The sequence below is a fragment of the Amborella trichopoda genome, chromosome 2 (assembly GCF_054954075.1).
Source record: "Amborella trichopoda isolate Santa Cruz 75 chromosome 2, AtrichopodaSantaCruz75HAP2 v2.0, whole genome shotgun sequence".
NCBI lineage: Eukaryota > Viridiplantae > Streptophyta > Magnoliopsida > Amborellales > Amborellaceae > Amborella > Amborella trichopoda.
In genome coordinates this window covers 62,449,158-62,464,783 of record NC_142337.1, presented here as the reverse complement: position 1 = coordinate 62,464,783, position 15,626 = coordinate 62,449,158, and the positions used below count along the sequence as shown (strand labels likewise).

General features: G+C 37.6%; 1 protein-coding gene and 1 long non-coding RNA gene across 3 annotated transcripts; one reads left to right on the top strand and one right to left on the bottom strand.

Annotated features, from left to right (window-relative positions):
- Positions 1-757: 757 nt before the first annotated feature.
- LOC110008208 (uncharacterized) lies at positions 758-2,528 on the top strand. The gene is made up of 2 exons (XR_002282846.2): positions 758-806; positions 1,389-2,528. It is a non-coding gene; the product is annotated as an uncharacterized LOC110008208 (long non-coding RNA).
- Positions 2,529-4,660: 2,132 nt separating this feature from the next.
- LOC18445261 (putative serine/threonine-protein kinase At1g54610) lies at positions 4,661-13,825 on the bottom strand. Of its 2 annotated transcripts, XM_088859298.1 has the most exons (9): positions 13,659-13,825; positions 13,020-13,396; positions 12,271-12,897; positions 11,037-11,321; positions 10,551-10,868; positions 6,869-7,096; positions 6,603-6,700; positions 5,753-5,876; positions 4,661-5,275 (listed from the first exon to the last, which is right to left on the bottom strand). In XM_088859298.1, exons 3-9 carry the CDS (start codon positions 12,622-12,624, stop codon positions 4,982-4,984), a joined length of 1,701 nt encoding a protein of 566 aa, XP_088715424.1. In that variant the 5' UTR covers positions 12,625-12,897; positions 13,020-13,396; positions 13,659-13,825; the 3' UTR covers positions 4,661-4,981. The 2 variants fall into 2 exon arrangements, with proteins under 2 accessions (XP_088715424.1, XP_088715425.1); XM_088859299.1 differs by lacking the exons at positions 10,551-10,868; positions 11,037-11,321; positions 12,271-12,897; positions 13,020-13,396; positions 13,659-13,825 and adding an exon at positions 8,546-10,001.
- Between the last annotated feature and the right edge of the window lie 1,801 nt (positions 13,826-15,626).

Sequence of the window (15,626 nt, the reverse complement as noted above, 5' to 3'; positions counted from 1 at the left end):
AAATGTTATAGAGAGTGATTGTTATTAATGGTTTAAGTGAAATTCATATTAATGGTTTCAGTGATATGTTGAGTACATGATATTGCTGCTTTCGAATGTTTAAAGAGATTTAGAAATAATTTAAGTATGCAAGTGGACTCATCCGGTTCGCCGGTGAGGTATAAGTGGACCTATCTGGGACGCCGGTAGGGTTTAAGTGGACTCATCCGGTACGCCGGTGAGGTATAAGTGGACCTGCAGGGATTAAGTGGACCTATCTGGGACGCCGATAGGGATTAAGTGGACCCATCAAGACGCTGATGGGGTATATAGGTGACCTACTTGGGACGCCAGTAGGGTATTTTGTGAAATCCTTTGAATTATGTACTGCCGTTAAAAGTGTTATAAGCATTTCAATTACTCGGATTATACTTAATTATGCATTTATTGAAAGTAAAACTGTTGATGCATTTCTGTTAATAGAGCTCATTTTGGAAAATATTGATATCTTTCAATCATGATTATTTTTAAGATTATGATGATCACTTACTGAGTAGCCAAACTCATCAAACTATGGTAAACATTTTTTTCAGGATAACTGCGGATTCATTTTGAGTGATAGTCAAGATCAACCTTGGAAGATACTGTTGTTGTACTAGCTTTCTTTATTTACTTTGTAAGACCTCGCCACTGTAAATTTGTCCTATCAATAGATATATATATGTTTTGTCTGTCACATCTCAGGAATAACAGTACTGTAAATTCTTGGGGTGTGACAGTGTTGTTCCAAGGGAAATGTTTGACAGTGGACAATCTTATCAAAAGAGGTAGGATAATCATGAACATATGTATGTTGTGTAAGGATTGTGATGAAGGTGACCATTTATTTTTGGAAAAGTTTATATAAGGATGCAACCTTATAATGTAGAACTACGGATGCACTTCAAAAATCCATTAGAAAAAGTAGTTTTAATATTGAAAAACCATTTGATTGATCATCTCGTCATCGAGATGTATGACCATGAAAAATAAAAAGATTTTAAGTCCCAAAAATAGTGTATTTTACAACATATTATTTACACCTTCTATTTTCAAGATTTTCATGTTTATAGATCTACTTGATTTTAACCATTTTTTAAACTTAAAATTTTATAATTAGATATAAAAATAGATTTTGAGATAATCCTAAAAACATTTTATATCAAAATTATATACCATAATAAAATTTGAAGGTGCACCTTACCTCTACAGCTTCGGATGCATCCATATGCCACCTGCACACTTTGTTTTTACATTTCCTTTTTACATATGATATTTGGGGTTGGTATCTTAGCAAAATAGGTTTGTGTGGCATGCTTCCTAAGAGCCATACTGAAATTTTGGAGTTTATGTCATTTGATGGACTGCAGAAGGTAGGAAGCATGATCTTTTAGATATGAAAGGCTGCAACCTTTGGGAGATATGGCTAGAAAGGAATAGAAGGGTGTTTGAGGGATTGAGTTTGGAGGGGGATTTAGTGAAAAAGGAAATCTAGCATACAATTTGGAATTTGTTTCTGATTACAAGTGAAGGATTTGGGATATCTAAAGTGGACATGGAAATGAATGTTAGGAATTTAATGTTGCAAAAGATGGTGAAGGTGAGACATAAAGGGACGTGGGTAGCTCCTTCAGTGAGTTGTTTAAAGCTGAATTGTGATGGTAGTTCCTTAGGGAATTCGGGGCCGGCAGACGTTGGTGGAGTATTGAGGAATCATCTCGGTGAATGTATATTTTGTTTTGCTGGGCCTTGTGGTTCTAAAACGACAAATGAGGCGGAGATGGTTGCTGTGATACAAGGATTGACCATTATCAGGGGATCAAGGAATACAAGGTTGTTGCGTGGAAGCTGAGATCGGAATGGATGAAAATAATGGACCTTATTCGTGATATGACAATTTATTTCCAACATATTTACAGAGAAGGCAATGAAGTGGCTGATTCTTTGGCAAAGAGAGGAGGTTTGATGCAGGATCTATTGACTTCTGATGTTTTTTCTAATGCACTGTAACCGGAATTAATCAATAAAGTTACGAAACATTTGTCAAAAAAAATATTTCTTAAACATCGTCGAATGTCCATTCGATGTGTGTGGTTTAAACTACCGGATGGCTGGCTGAAATTGAATTTTGATGGTAGTGTAAGGGGGTAAGGTCTGGTTGTGGTGGTTTTCTCCATGACCACAATGGTTCCGTCATTTGGTCTTATTCGGGTACCCTTCACACCTGTGAGATCAATGAAGCTGAGTTTCGGGCAGCTAAAATGGGAGTTTCACGTCATGCTCAGTCCCAAAGGGAGATTATCATTGGAGGTCACTCAGCATATACGGTCTTATGGTGCGGGTACCTTGGAGACTGAGTGTCATTATGGAAGAAATCCTTCTCAGGATTGAAGACAAGGAATGCGTCTTCGTCCATGTTTATAGAAGCGCCAACTCTAATGCTGATTTGTTGGCTAAACTGACTACTGGTTAATTTTGTCTTAGATGTTGTTTTGAGCGCTTGGTGCTAACTTTCCCTTCCTGTTTGATTTTGGTTTCTTGTTTCCTTTATTTTCTTTTGACCTTTATGCAGTACTTCTTCATTATCTTAATGAATGTCGCATTTTCTATATATACATTAAAAAAAAAAAAAAAAGAAGACAAAGCCTCGACGCTATGTAAACTTTCCCTTTATTATTTGGGTTCAATTGATTAAGCTGCCGGCTGCATCACAACTTGGATTTCTATAGTCGAACTAATCAAGAAAAGTCAATGTAAACCGGTCTTAACGGGTTTGCTATTAGCCCCTTCTTGAGTGCCATCCCATCGTCTAGTTCTCAAAGGGCAATTGGATTATTTTCAGTGAAGTAACTGAAAATTCTACGGATAAAAAAAAGAAGATATAGCTGAAATTCGATCAAAGGAGTATGCTTTTATTGCTTTGAACGAATTAACAATCCATCCCACATGATCGGGGTGAGGGTGATGAGTGTCATATCTTAACTACCATTCCTATTATGGATAGATGACCATTTCTCACTGATCTACCCAAAAAAAAAAATCATCCCCGTATATGAACAACAAGTCCTCCCAATCCCGAACATATTAGGCTAAATTTGGAAGAGGTTATGGCGCAATACATGCTATGGTAATTGGCGGTTTGCCGTTTGCTAACCTTTCGTAGAAACCAGGGTTTTGAAAAAATGGCAATCCGAACTGTAACTAGCTGCGATTCAGATCGGGAACTAGAGGGGCCGGTCTAGTTATGCCAAGACATCTGCAACTTGACCGCTCCCTCTAAGAACCAACATGCTTGTTAATTTTTTATTTTTTTTATTTTTTAAAAAAAGAAAAAAAATTTAATGGCCTAATCATTCAGCTAGATCGCCGATGAATTTTAGACCGGACAGTTCCCTCTAACAACTTCTGATGAATTTTTTAGGTGTGCCTTAGTTTGATTGTTTAGGGCTTTAACCTTGTATAATTTTTTTTTTTCGGTGTAGTACCTTCGAAACCCCTTATTTTCCCTAACATAGGACTTGAACTATTGGAGGAAGGACGCATGGGCAATCGTTATGGTCAAGAAAATAACTATGAAAGATGGACCAACTTTCGGCTCCGAATCCTTTTTCAAAAGAAACTACGACCAACTTTAGGCTCCAAATCCTTTTTTAAAAGAAACTAAGTTAAAAAACTCCATGATTGTGGGGGTGCAAAAGATGGATCTCTAGATTTTTAAATCCTTACGGCCTTGGCCGCACCTAAACTCTCCCAATCTAATGTATACCTTACGGGCTTGCTAAAGATCGTCGTATGTAAAAGCTGTACATGATCCGTCAAGCAAAACACAAGCTAATGGTACTTCAAAGACCCCAAATTCGTTTAGCTAATGGTACTGCAAAGACCCCAAATTCGTTTATATAAAAAGCTACACGTGATCCCTCGAGCAAAACACAAAGACCCCAAATTCGTTTAGCTAATGGTACTGCAAAGACCCCAAATTCGTTTATATAAAAAGCTACACGTGATCCCTCGAGCAAAACACAAGCTAATGGTACTTCAAAGACCCCAAATTCGTTTATATAGAGCCAAGGCTCTAATTTAACAGTCAAATTTGAGCGCACCTCAAATATATCACTAGAAGAGATTGTTTTGATGCTCAAATATCTTCAAATTTATCATCTCAACATCAAGATCCATGGACATATATTTTAAGGCTATCACAAAGACTTCTAGTATTGAAACTACATTTCTGGATACTATTTGAAGGTGCGCTCTACTTTGATTGTTTAGAGCCTCGACCCTATACAAACCGCACCTTTCTACATAAGGTCTAATTTATGGACTATTATCGTGCCAAGTGTTTGGGAAGTCAAAAACTTAAAGACTTATTTAGTGTCCAAAGTGTACAATAAAGTTTCAAATAAATCTCTTGCCGAAACAAGGAGTATATGTCAATCTTACTGAAAAAAGGAGTATATGTCAATCTTACTTATACAAGTAAGACTGCAATAATCTACACCATCCAATTTATTTGGCCGGTGTAGATTTGATATGTACAACCTTGAAGAGAGGTAGGGGAGGACAAGGGGAAAGGGAAGACTTCTTATAAATCAACATAGGACTATCATGCACAGGTGTAGATCCACTTAATGGGAGAAAGTTTAATGCCCAAATTTTTTTTAAGAAGTTCCAAAAAGAATACAAACAGGCTTATATTTCAACTCCCAGATCCCTCTACAAATAAATCACCATGCTTCAGAGCATCCAACCTAATGAGAAATCCGTTCGAACAAATACAAATATAATTTTATGAGACAAGCTATTTCCCAGGCCAATAATAAGGCCTCTCATCTAAAAAAATAGAACCCATAAAGGGCCTAAACAATAAAAATTTTAAGGAAAGAAATAATATCCTCACCTCACATGTATCCATTCCACATTTGCCATTCTGATCAGCTTGCAACAAATGGAAAATGAGCAATCATTTATTAGAGGCCGAGTTCTCGGGTATGCTTTCCTTCTCCTTTGGCCGAGCACTTGAATTTGACTTCTTTTTCCTTGGAGGAGCTGGGTTCACCAAGGGACCAGACCAAGTAGACGCTGAGGTCTTTGAATAACCAAAGTTCACAGAGGAAAATGCAGTTTCTGAAACGTCAAAGGCAGGTTCTCCATAGTGAGAAGAACCCAAGGGGTACCCAAGAGCCCCATCTTGATGAGGGGGTGGGAACTTTTCACTCTTGCTCTTTGCATTTGCATGAGTAATCAGGCGCCGCCGCTGCAACAGAAAAGACAACAGGGATTACAATGATGGGAATGTAAAAATGTAAGGTAAAGGAAATCAAAATAATCAAGAGAGAGAATCAAATCAGATTAGTACGAGTAATACTTGGAATCTACATAGCAAATAAGATAATAAGCATGGAAATGATCAAAACGTAAATCGGAGATTAAGATCATAAGAGTGAGGGGAGGAAGAGTCTGTCAAACTGGAAGTCAAAATGGAGTAGAATTCTAGATAGTGAAAAAAAAGAGCTCGAAATTTAGGTAGCGAGAAATTAAAAAGAAGGCTAGGAGCATGAGATCAACTATCTTAAAGGTGGTGGAAAGAACCAAAAATATAAATGGCACATGAAGCATCATCCTATATGTAAGCAACTTTCCAATCTTTCATGACCTTGGCCTCCCCTCGTGTGTGCGTGCGCGTGAGAGAGAGAGAGAGAAAGAGAGAGAGAGAGGGAATCATCTGACATACATCAAGGTTAGATTGAAGCTCGGCATTGGCTTCAGGAGCTGGCATGGCCCTAACTGGTCGATCACCGGTACGAGTCTTCTTCACAGCATCACCGCCATTAGCTTTAACCCCAGCAGCTCTCAACCTGTATACTCACACAAAATACTTTAAATTAGTTTCTTTTAGTGATATAGAATCTGAACATTTTCTAAGTTATTAATGAAGTACCTGATGAAATTCAAAATAATAATAATAATTGCCCAAAAAAAAAACCTGAACGAAATTAATCATCAGACAAACAAAAGCAAGAAAGAGTGAGTAAGAATCAATGTGATCAACAGAAAAGGGCAAACTAAGTTTCCTTCTTTTCTTTTTTTTTATAAGTTACAATATTTTTAATTTTATAAGATAGAAGAACTCAGCCAAATAAAAGTTAATCTTCCAGAAGATTATGCTGGCTCAAAAATAAAGAATATAGTTTCAGATATTGAGGGAGAAAACTTAATTCAATAGCAGCGAATATTCCAGAATATCTTGCACGGTAGGACCATATACATAAATATATTTAGTTTCAGGATCACACCTCATCCAATAGCATGAAATTTCAGTAGTAGCAACGTAGGCATCATTTTATGAGTAATCAAGATCAACAAACAAATGAAGGTACAGCTACTAAGGCATGTCACCAGTGTTTTAGTTCATACTGACAGCATGGGTCCTAGGGTTAGGGACTGAAAGATGGTAGTAATTTCATTATTTTCACTGAACAGGCTATTTGCAACTTTGAAATGTTTCAACAAAAAGTCAAAATATAAGAATATTAAAAAGTTCACGTAAAGAGCTCTCAAACTGAAGTAGATGTGTGCATCACCTCCTTGCTTCGTCCCTCAATTTTGCATCCATTTCCTTGCTTGGAGGATACTGCGGTAAACTTGAAGGCTCGCAAGCATAAGGTTCTGTTGTGAAGAACTGAAAAGTATAGAAATGCATCATGAGTAAAACAAGCCCTTAGATATTTCAGTTTGCAAATAAGACCTAAACAATTCAAATGTTATTGAAAGATTCAGATATTCAATCATGATTCCACTGCCTTTCAATGAACGGTAGATGAAGTGAAGGTCAAAATGCAGCACTCACTTCACTTCTCAGTGCAGCAGAGGCAGTACCACGATCAGCTGGATCAATGGCAAGAAGTGTTTCAATCAGGGGCAGTGATGATGGTGGAAAATCTTTAAATGTTTCAGCTATGCACCGCTTATACGGCTGTTGTGGCTTAAATATAGTTGCATGAGGCAGTTTTGACTTCTTCCAATATTCCTCTGATGGGGAACCACATAACTTGAATATCTTATGCAGCTGCTCGACCTGAAAAGCAATTTCAAATAAATCAAATTCACATGTTAATAACCGGTAAGAAAATGACCACATGTCCAAGCAGAAACCAAACAGTAGATTATAATTATGAAAAGCTTGCCGGGAGAAAGTTAGCCGACAATAGGTAAAATTTCAAAGCATGAGCATTTTTGGATGACCCCAAGCGGCAACTTGTCTACCATTATTTTTTGTACTAGAGCTCTACATGTGTAGTTCAGATAGCAGTGAAGAGCATTTAGCATCCCCAGAAGAAGGCTGTGAGATTTACAGCACAAAAAAAAAATGTTCAAGGACAAATAATCAAACATCATGTAGGGGGTTAATATATGAGTGAATATAAAACCTTAGGACATCATATCCAATATCCAAAATGGATTAAAGTCTTGACAAATGTCAAACAAGTTCATGCCCGAAGTGGATTTGGTCCTCTAAAGGAAGTGGAATAAATCAGACAGGTAACTTCCATATGCCAGTCATCATAAACCCACAATCTATAACAAAATATTTACTCCTTTTTTTCAATTACAACAAAATATTCACTCATGGGCTGGGAAAATTGAAAAAATACCAAAAAAACAAAAAACAAAAAAACTGACTATGACTGCAGATGTATCCATGCTCATGCATTGGGTGTTTTGAGTATTTTACCACCTTTAAAGAGGGTGTGGGTTCAAATCCCCACCTTTTCACGTCACTTCACTTATCAAAAACAATAAGGAAAAAGAAAGGAGAGCAATTATATTTAGCTTAGGAAAGCATTTATATTTAACTTTGTTTTATAAATTGTAATCTTTACAAACTCTAAACTTTGGCTGTGACTTGGCCGAAATTTCAAAAACAAGTTAATTAAAAAAATGAAAAGCCAAAGTTCAGCCTAAGATCTAAAGTTTTGATTCAGACTGGCAAAGCTGTAGAGAAAAAAAATCTTAGAAGTAGTTCAATGTTTTTGACTGTGAATTACATGTTAGATTGATATACTGTGAATTACATGTTAAATTGATATATTGGATGCATATGCAGGTAAAGGAGTTGAAAAACTATCACTACAATGCATGGACACTTGAAAATAGGAGATGTATCCATGGTGCCATGGTGGATGCTTTAAAAGCACATGTAAAATAGCCCCAAAACGTATTGTGATGTAGCACGTCCAAATCGTATCTGCACATCATAATCTACGACCTAGTGTCCTATCCAAGTATGACATCTGGAACCTAAGCCATGGCTCCAGCCACTACTGTGTCAAAGTTTACAAGTTCATTGAAGTGCCCACAGTGCACACCATGATATATGTCCACCAAATCCAAACAAGGTTTCCTTTTTCCTTTTAGTACTTTATAAATAGGGCTGGCAACGGCCGGGCCTGGCCTAGCCGGGTAAATTAAAGAGAACCAAAGGGAAAAAGATGTAAAAAAAAAAAAGGGGAGGGGCGGGCCGAACCTGCTCAACATGCTGGTAAGGCATTTTTTTGACACATGAACTTTGGCTGAACTTTAGATCATTTCAGAATGACAAAAAAGTGCATATTCATGCAAGTGGTACCCCTAGGGAACAAACATAAATTCAAGAGTGCGAAGGCAATAGATATAATATAAGTAGAAAAAGTTGATGCCAAGGAAACACAGAGAAAATATCTGCACAAATTCAATGCTAGTGTACATGATCTCATGAGATAACCAGATTATTGTGACTACTAAGAGATTACCAGAGTAAGCTGAAAAGGACTTAAATGAAAATTCTAGTCCAGCAGATTACAGAAGAACAAGTCATTCCAATGTACTAGTGTTTCAAACATCTTGATTTTTGCGCTTGTATCACAGTTCCTAGTATTAAATGATAACTAATTCCAACTTTTTTCTTTCCAACTTTATCAATCAATATCATCCAATAAAGAAAGTTTGAGTTGGGCCATTCATAAAGGTATCAAATGATCGAGAAATGAGAAATGAAGAATAATATGTGTACTAAATAGAAAAGAATCCAACTCAGAGTCCAGGATTGGACAAATTAGAATTTGATCTGATACAAAAGGTGTTGAAGAAGGGATCTGGGAGCAAGTTTGAGGAGGTAAGAAATAAGATACTTCGAATGGATGTGTTTGTGCTTTATGTATGTGTATGAGTGAAAGGGTACGGTTTATAACACTGGGACCTACCAGCTTCAGTTTAGCTAGTCACAGGTGTTGCAATGTTGTAAACACAGCTTTCAATGGAAGTTCACACCCACAGTCGATAGGGGAGGAATGTGACTATTATGTCATAATGATATTCCCAGAAATGGGGATGCAGAAGATAGTCATGGTTAAAGCCCATTACTTAGTAAGGAGTCTTCGCAAGATCTCTGACAAGGTACTAGCAAGCAGAATGTGGTTGCATCATTCCTGTCACAACTGATCATTTGCTAGAGGCAAAGAAAACCCAGATGAGCCATGGGAGTAAATACCACCCATTTTACGAGGTGTATATGAAGGATGTGTCTAGATCATGTGGTGCTGAGAAGGATGGGGAAGCAGCCAGTGGAAAAAGGAACAAATCTTTGTAGCAACACCTGACTTCTGTGTAGGGTTGAATAAAAACTGCAAAGGTTATTTATGCAGCTAGAAGAAACTGAGCAAGGGTGAACCTCTTTGCCCCTCTTGTTTAGAATAATGCCCAAAGTGTTTAGTGGGTTTGTGACGTAAGTGGTGAAGGGCGGACAGTTTGAGATGTTCACAACATTTTCCCATATAGGACATATCTCCCATTTTCAGCTTATGGCCCACCTTGATCCTTTGTAATATAGGCTTCATACTCGCATGTTTACTTGTGCCTGTCCGTACCTGGCCTTGATTGAGTAAGAAATAGATATGCCTGTTCCTGTCCGTACCTGGCCTTGATTGAGTAAGAAATAGATATGCCTGTTCCTGTCCGTACCTGGCCTTGATTGAGTAAGAATAGATATGCCTGTTCCTGTCCGTCCTTGTCTTGCCTTGTCCGTCTTGCCTTCCTTGCTTTAGGTAAGTCAGTCCAGTCCAGGAATCCTTCCGTCAGCGGTCTAGTTTAGTCAAGCTGGAATAACAATTCTTTCCATAATAGACTAACATATGGGCATTGCTTCAATAGATTGAGCTGTGCAGGCATGGGGATTCAAAACGATCGAGCATAGTGGGCAATGATCATAAATAATTCCAACAGAAATAGCTAGATAAAAGAAAACTATTCAAGAAACAATATGTAACAGATAAAATAAATAAACAAGGAGGACCGTATTCAAGGAAACATAATTGAACATCAAAGTTCCAGACCATCCAATTCTTTTATGTGAAAAGATAGCACATTTTTTTCTGTTTTTTACTTTTGGTCATAAGATGATCATCAGGAATATAGCAATTGACAAAACGCTTAACAAACATGAAGGCCATCTTCACATAGGAGAAAGACTATGTTGAAGGGAGATTGGTAACGACCTCTGTACGCCCAGGCATGATGGGCTTCCCAGACAGTAACTCTGCCAAAATGCAACCTGCACTCCAGAGGTCAACACCAACGCCATAATCGGTTGCTCCTAGAAGAAGCTCTGGAGGCCGGTACCAGAGGGTAACAACCCGACTAGTCATGGGCTGCTTGTGGTTGGGATCAAAGAAGGAAGCAAGTCCAAAATCAGCAATCTTTAATATCCCCCCATTGTCTAGTAGAAGATTTGAACCCTTAATATCTCGATGAAGGACGCCTTGGTTGTGACAGTGCTCGAGGCCTGAGAGTAACTGATGGACATAGCATTTGACCTACGCCCCAAGCATATGTCAGTAAAAATTTGGATGCATATAAGACATGCTGAGTCCAGTATAATATCAAAAGCAAGAAGGAAAGAAGACGATGATGATGGTAGTGGTGGTGGATTTTAAATGGAATCAAGCACTCAACAGATCGAAATAATAATTTACAGGGCTAACCTGGGGCTCTGTGAACTTGATTCCTGGGGCAGCAGCAAGTCCTGCTAGATCATGTTCCATGTATTCGAAAACAAGATATAAACTACACGACATTCTCGATGTCACTAGGCCCTCCAGCTTCACTACATTCGGATGATCTAGTCGTCGCAGTATGAGAATTTCTCTTGCCATAAATTTCACACTTTCAGGTTCTAAATTGTCAAAACGAACCTTCTTCAGAGCAACAATTTTTCCAGTCAAAGAATCTCGAGCTTTGTAAACATTGCTATAAGTTCCCTGTCCAATCTGCAAGAAGTAAATGTGCCATCCAAAAGGTCATTCTTACGATGAAGACTGGAAATTTAGTTGTATGATTTACAATCAAATCAAATCTAACCAAAGTAAAGCACAACAAAAGACTACCAAAGACCCAACTTTAACAAGTCTTGGAGGAAGAGCAAATGACTGAGGAAGTTAAGATATGAATAAAGGACATCCAACTTAATGGCTTATCAATTACGAGAAATAAAGTCTCATAAATGGAAATTTAAGCTTCAAATAAAGGCTTAACGACATTTAAATCTTTGTTGTTTACATTCCTATCTATTTTCCGCAGAGCAAAAGAGAAGCCTTTCTGCCTCAAAAGTTCCCCAGAAATGCCTCAAAAGTTCCCCAATATACTAACTTAAGTCATAGAAATGAGCACAGCTACAACCAGTAGCCAATAGGGCTCTAGTAAAAGATAACCATCAATGGCTTGTCTCCATTTAAAAAGGAAAAAATGTAAATTGACCATGCCATCAGAGAAAGCTTTCCAATCCACTTACCCACATGGGTCAAAAGAGAGCAAGGGAAGAGAGGATGGGTTATAAATAGATACTGAGATAAAGAGCCATGTCATCCTTAAAGGCCATCAACAGTTTTCATCACTTCACTTGTTCCAAAACAAAAAGAAAGAATGAAAAGTGGGAGATTTGCTACAAGAAAATATAACTAGATATACAACCAGATAACAAATCAAGACGCATAACTTATTTAAAAAATTTACAATATAAAAAGCTTTTCAAAGCATTTGAAATTAATCTCACCCTCAACAGAAATCAAAGCTGTTCATTACACTGCTGATTCCAATTAAGGAAAAGGAAAGAAGTACAAATTTAGCAACGCAAAAAAAGAGAACAAAGAAAATGACCAAATGAACAAAATGAATAAATGACGGCAGCTCTCATCAACAAAAACTAGTTAGAGAACTCACTTTATCCAGCTTCTCAAAAGTATCAGCCCGCCTTGGAGTCCATCCTTTAATGGCCTCCCCTGCAACAGCTGAAAGCCAAGCAGGCCAACCAGCTGCAACCTGCTCTCCCTGTATATTCTTAGGAGGGTTACTCAGCCTAGGGTTTGCCCGAGACCTTCGTCTCTCCTTTGCATGACCTACCTCCCGTTTCTCCTCTTTCTTCTGATCCCCATTTTGGACCTCAATTTTCTCAATCTTTGGAACTGAAATTTGTGACTTTCTCGCCGATGACAAAACATTTGAAGAGCTTTTTTCTATATCTCTCTCTTCATGGGTAACCCCCCCAACTGCCTCTCTACCAAATACACAACCCATCCCTCATCTAAAAGCCCAACAACCGATAACCGAACAAATCAATACCGTGATTTCTTGTATAGAAACAGGTGAGGCATCTTAAACAATGCCCAATTTCTCAGAATATCCACAAAAACCATTTAGAACAGATCACTGTAAGTAAAGTATACTAATTTTTGCTTCTACAAAACCCATCAAAACCAGATCTCAAAATGAATATTGGGGAAACCCTTGTTCTCTCTTCTGATGGCCACTGACTATCAAACACCGAACCCCCAAAACCTCTTCTCTAAACTACACAACAGACAAAAACAGCGTCAACAAGGAAAAACACTTATGTATCAGCCCAAATTTCCAAGTAAATTCCCACCATCCAACGTGAACACTGAAAAACACCGATCAACTAACAGACTCACCAGTCTCAAAGAACCCTAATTTCTCATATGATCGCTGTAAGCCATCCCCTATCATGAAGTGATGAATGCCTGCAAACACTTCAGTGGCAAACCAAAATCCAAAATCGCATTTCTCGGATGGTACTATACGCCTGTAACCCCAGTTTTTCACGCGAGCCACAGAAAACCTCGAAATCTACGGACGCATTTCCTGATTTGTGACCAAAATTCACCAGTACATGGAACAAGTGAAAATCTTGTACACTTTACACTTTAGGATGCATCGAAAGCCAATTCACCACTATGATAACTCACAAAGCGTGAAAAAGCCAATACCCAAGAAAGTCCAGCCCCTAATCCAGCATTTACCTTCGAAAACCATAAATCGCCAATAATCTCTGCAAAAATGGTACAAAATCACTTTAGGGAAACACTTTTGCCCTAAATTAGCTACATCGCCAAAAGAATAAGGCCACAAAAGAGCGCCAGAGGCTGTTAAAGAAAACCCTAATTCAGGGAGTAATCACTGCAAAACCCTAATCTTGAAACCCTAACTTTATCCGACAATGTCCACAAAACCATCATTTCCGTGTCCCATATATCCAATCAAATAATCTAACAACGAGTTTACAAGAAAAAAGAAATAAAAAACAAAAATACCTCAAATTCCGAAAAATAAACTTAAAAATGAGTAATTATTTCTATTGATCCGCCATTGATCCGCCATTAAAGGTCGAGGAGTAAGCTTCTGGCTTACTTAGTTGGGAGAGCAGTCAGTGGCCCCTATCACTCTCTCTCCTCACTCTCTCTTTCTCTCTCTAAAATTTAGACCTATGGGCAAAATTAGAGAAGCTAAGTTTAACTTAACGGACAATTAAGTTATATAAAATAATGATAAATGATGATATTTTAATAATTAAAAAAAAAAGAAAAATAGTCGGACGCATGTATAAATGTGTCGGGCTAGCTCTGATCTGATCTGTTCTATTCTAAGTCAAACCAGCTTCGAAGGCGGGTCCACCACAGTCCTATGTGGATGTGAACGTGTCAATGCCACGTCGTATTGTGGGACCTACAAATGTGGGGCCCGCCGTTCATACACGTGTCATGATTAGTGGGGTGGGTCTACCTTGGAGGGAGGTGTTTTTGGGGCGTCGCGCTAGGTTTTTAGAGGGGTCTCATTCTAGCGTGCTGTCACGGGACCATGCTGTAAGTATATGTCGTCGGACAAAAAAACCTATTTAGAGTAAGAAAAAGTTTATATAAGGGTGAGGCTCTAAACAATCAAATTAAGGTGTACCTCAAAACTTCATAAAAAAAAAAAAAAAAAGAAGTTGTTTTGATGCTAAAAAACCTTCAATTCAATCAACTCCACCTCAAGACGTATAAAAATGAGAAAAAATTGATTTCAAATCTCGAAAATAGTGTATCTTGATTATTCAACTTCCAATTTTTTACATTAGATGTAAAAATAAAAATTTCAAGCCATCACAAATATTTATGATCCTGAAACAACATATTTTGGTACTATTTTGAAGTTGCACCTTACTTCAATTGTTTAGGGCCTCAACCCCGTACAAACCACACCCATTAGAATATATATCGATGAAAAAGCTTTGGGATTTTGGGTAGATTTACTACAAACCAAAATTTGAGTTTTTGAACACTGGGATGAGCATGATTTAATTTTTGGGGTAGGTGGACGTCAAAAGCCGGTCCTAAAAAATACTAATAGATAATACTTCACCCGCCGGAGTGAGTGGATAATTGGGCTGTTGAGATAGCTTGAGTTAGGCGATGAAAGTAGACTTAAGTGGCTAGCCATGTACAACATCCACCTGGAACAATATTAATTAAGATGAGCGATTTGGGTCAAGATGAAGGCTTTAAAAAAGTAAGAGAAAAACCTAAAAATACATGGATGGAAGTAAGGAGAAGATATATTATGTTTTATGGTATGGTTGAAAGCATGACTTGATAGAATTGAACGGCAGAATATGACTGTATAGTAGGATAACACTTAGATGATGATAATGATGATGATATGGACTTGAATTTTGGGGGCGTATCACTCCTTATAGCAACATACTGGATAAAAACATATTATTTTAGGTCAAATAAAATAAACAAATTACTATAAAAAAAATATGAAGGTATTTTAGTCAATTTTTTTATCAAACGAATATTGTTTTTATTATGTACGCATATTATATGGGAGCACAATATTTTATAAATTAAATAATAATAATACAATATTATAAACAACTCAAAATCAATCACCTAAATAAATTATCTCAATCGTCCATTCAAACGGCTTAACTTATAACTTTTCATCGTTAACACTTTATTTCAATTAATTAGGGTCGGCTAAACCTGTAAGCACATGCATCCATGGACGTACAATAAAAAAATACAATCCCTTAACCCTACTTGTTTGACTCAAGAGTGAGGTTAAGGGGAAGAAAGCTGAAGCCAAGCAACGGGAGAGAAGTGAGCGAAAGTGAGTGACTAAAAAAAGCCACAAAAAAAGAACGAAGGGGGATTTGATAGTGACGATGTAGAGTAGAGAGGACCACGTGACTTTCCAATGCGGGACCAAATGAACCACCTTGTTACGGCGAAAATCAT

What these genes read in the sequence shown, in the direction of transcription:
- LOC18445261 (XM_088859298.1), bottom strand. Translation starts at nt 12,624, where the DNA reads ATGGGTTGTGTATTTGGTAGAGAGGCAGTTGGGGGGGTTACCCATGAA. An exon ending in TTGAGGGACGAAGCAAGGAG is followed by an intron (nt 5,877 to 6,602) that starts GTGATGCACACA and finishes GTGAGTATACAG; the next exon opens with GTTGAGAGCTGCTGGGGTTA. An exon ending in AGCTTCAATCTAACCTTGAT is followed by an intron (nt 5,276 to 5,752) that starts GTATGTCAGATG and finishes TTTCTGTTGCAG; the next exon opens with CGGCGGCGCCTGATTACTCA.